Genomic DNA, 2,872 nt, shown 5'->3' on the forward strand with positions numbered 1-2,872 from the left:
CTATTGACAAAAAAAAAAAAACCCTTCTCTAAAGCATGTATAAACCATTTTGGTAAAATTCACAATATTGCAGAAAAAAGTAGAAACTGTAAATGTTGAACTCTAAGATGTAATGTCATCAAAGTAATTTACAGCAACCAGGAAAGTCAGACATTTAAGAGTTAGCAGAACATAGCGGCAAACGTTGGAAGCAGGTTCAGTCACCCCAACCAACATGATGTTTTGGTTGGATTGTTGGGAACAAAGTAGGAACCATAAAGCATTGAGTTTTAAAGTAAAGTCAGTGCTGCTAAAACCAGCTTCACTTCATAGTTAGCATGTTGTCACTGTAAAGAAGGAGGCAGTTGCCAAACAACCACAAGAATAATGTTTTTAAAAGCAAGGCTAACATTTGCAGCTAATCACACAGGCTAGAAAAATACCCACAAAGAGAAAATCTATATAGATGAGAGTAATGGTGTCCAATGAATTAGCTATTGAATTATTTGGACACAAGTATGTGTGTGGGAAAAGGCCACCATCCGCGCTATGAAGCTCCATATCAACGTTCTGCAGCAAATCCTTGAGCTTTACCTCATGAAAAGAAACACTTTTTTTTTAACAGTCATTTCCTTTACCAGCTCAAAGCAGCTATAATTTGCATGTTACAGGAAGTAGACGGAACTGTCATGTTGCAAATGAAATAACACCATCATGTCAGAGAACGACAACCAAAAAACGGTAGATGTGGATGCTGCTTTTCTCAAATCCAGGAGGGGAATAATCAAAGTGGCAGAGATGGTGAGATATCTTTGTATCCCGTTGTAACATTTGGCATTTTGCTGCAGATGTGAAAAGGTTAAGATGTCCTTGTATGGAACTGCGCATGTAAAAAAAAGGAAGTGAAACAGCTTGTGAGGCAGTTTGTTAACAGGAGTGTACACTTTGTTGGAAGCTTTTAAGAGACTAAGTCGAAAAAATTGACACAAATGCGTAACATTTTTTTTGAAAAAGTTCTGAACTGTTTGTCAGATTGTACAAAGATGAACAATGAGTCCATCTGCAGGTCTCACATGCACTCTCTACTCTCTCAAGTTCACTGAAAGTTCTCACATATATCAATTTTCTTTTCTATCTCAGGGAACCCTGTTTGTTGCATTTGTGTGTTTTGCTGTTGCCTCCACACCAAAGTACCTTACGGCCACATTGTTGGAGTTTCTAATCACTCTACTTCTGCTGCTTTTGTACCTACTGAAACTCAACAAGAGGATCACATTCCTCTTTTGGCCTATTGTTGTGAGTGAAACCTTACCACACAGCACTGCACTTTACGCATTTTGTAACATTTGTAGACACCATATGAAAAACGATTAAAATTTTTAGGTGGGGTGCTAACCATCTTTTTTTCTTTCATTCTTTAGGATGTTTTCAACTCAGTGTTTGCAGCGATCTACTTCCTTGTCTTGAGCCTGATGGCGTTGATTTCAAGCTCTGTCACGGGAGCACTGGTTGGAGGGGTGAGGATTGCTTTTGTAAACACAGAATTAAGATTTAATATAAAACCACATTTAAAATAAACAATAGTGATGCTGTGGTGGCTTATGAATCAGGAGTTTAACTAGAATTTGAATAAAATCCCACCTCAACCTTAGAGTGGCTCTGAAATTGGCTTGTTGATTTCAGACTTAATAGCTTCAACTTTTATCTTAAAGTACACATTAATCAACATTAGTACCACGATCCATCATGTAATTAATTTTCATTTGCCGTCCGCTGCAGGTTCGTGATATTAGATAAAATGTTACATCATTTGTTGATATGTAATGCAACTCTTCTCATATCTGCTCTGTATTCACAGGCGGTGAGCCTAATTTCAGCTGGACTTCTATTTGTGGACAGCTACACACTTTTCAGAAACATCACATTCAACAAACCAAGAAATGAAACACAGAATCAAAGCAATGAGTAAAAGCTACATAGTTATTGAAAAAGCATTACAGGAGGCTACAAGCCTCATCAGCTCAAGAGTTTATCTGTATTGTATTTAGAGACCTTTATATATTTTTCAATGTTTCTGGCCCAATATTCTACATTATGTAACACCAATATGAGTAATTTTTTGTAATATTTAAAAAATATTTTGTTCAGAATAAGTCTTAAATAAATACACACAGCACACAATTATATCATATAACCATCTAGGGGAAACCTGTCAGAAAATTCATCGTTTATTTTCTGTCCTATTGAAACGTGTTTTACTTTGTGCAGCATGAAATATGCTAAAGAGTATTACAATTTTAAACAAGTTATTAATATGTCAGTGTACTTCCTATAATTACATATTAATAAAGTGTATAAAATATGAACATGAACCCTTTAATCTGATGGGAACACAAATGAGATAGAGGCGTTAGGGGAGGAAAATGACACGGATAAAATAAATCCTAAGAGTCCTAAGTGAAAGGTGGCTAAATAAGGAAATCCCAAAGGAGCATTTCAATGCTAGAACCTATTTTTGAATGTGACATTAAAAAAAAAAAGAATATAAAACATTTCTTTAGGAAAACAGATGAGAATTTTCACATGATTTTCTCTACCAGGCGCATATTGGCTACAATCTAAACTGAAGTTGCCCTATCAGTGACTTCTATATATGTCTTGAAAGTTGATTTTGTGGCCTGATGTTGCTCAACTGTGTGAATAAAGATTTCCATCGTGACTTAATGGGCTTTATGTTTCCTCTGAGTGTTTTTTGGGGACTGTGTGTTCATGCAGCTGCAGCGGGCATCACGTTTCACATCTGGAGATCACAGATGTTTCGCTTTTCTTTTTTTTATTTCTTTTTTTTTTTTTTTTTTTTTGGAGCTCTAGTTCGGTTTCCGCGCTGTCATTA

The 2,872-nt window shown here is 35.9% G+C and overlaps 1 protein-coding gene across 1 annotated transcript; it reads left to right on the forward strand.

The window, feature by feature from the left end:
• Positions 1 to 21: 21 nt before the first annotated feature.
• Positions 22 to 2,708, forward strand: cklf (chemokine like factor). Its single transcript, XM_032559916.1, has 4 exons — positions 22 to 780; positions 1,120 to 1,275; positions 1,401 to 1,496; positions 1,838 to 2,708. The coding sequence occupies exons 1-4, from the start codon at positions 694 to 696 to the stop codon at positions 1,946 to 1,948; spliced, it is 450 nt and encodes a 149-aa protein (XP_032415807.1). The 5' UTR covers positions 22 to 693; the 3' UTR covers positions 1,949 to 2,708.
• The last annotated feature ends 164 nt before the right edge of the window (positions 2,709 to 2,872 follow it).

This window comes from Xiphophorus hellerii, chromosome 4, assembly GCF_003331165.1.
Source record: "Xiphophorus hellerii strain 12219 chromosome 4, Xiphophorus_hellerii-4.1, whole genome shotgun sequence".
Taxonomy (NCBI): domain Eukaryota; kingdom Metazoa; phylum Chordata; class Actinopteri; order Cyprinodontiformes; family Poeciliidae; genus Xiphophorus; species Xiphophorus hellerii.

Excerpts from the sequence above, each read along its gene's own strand:
- cklf (XM_032559916.1), top strand. The coding sequence starts at position 694 with ATGTCAGAGAACGACAACCAAAAAACGGTAGATGTGGATGCTGCTTTT. Across the intron at positions 1,276-1,400 it reads TCCTCTTTTGGCCTATTGTT|GATGTTTTCAACTCAGTGTT; the intron begins GTGAGTGAAACC and ends TTCATTCTTTAG. Across the intron at positions 1,497-1,837 it reads CGGGAGCACTGGTTGGAGGG|GCGGTGAGCCTAATTTCAGC; the intron begins GTGAGGATTGCT and ends CTGTATTCACAG.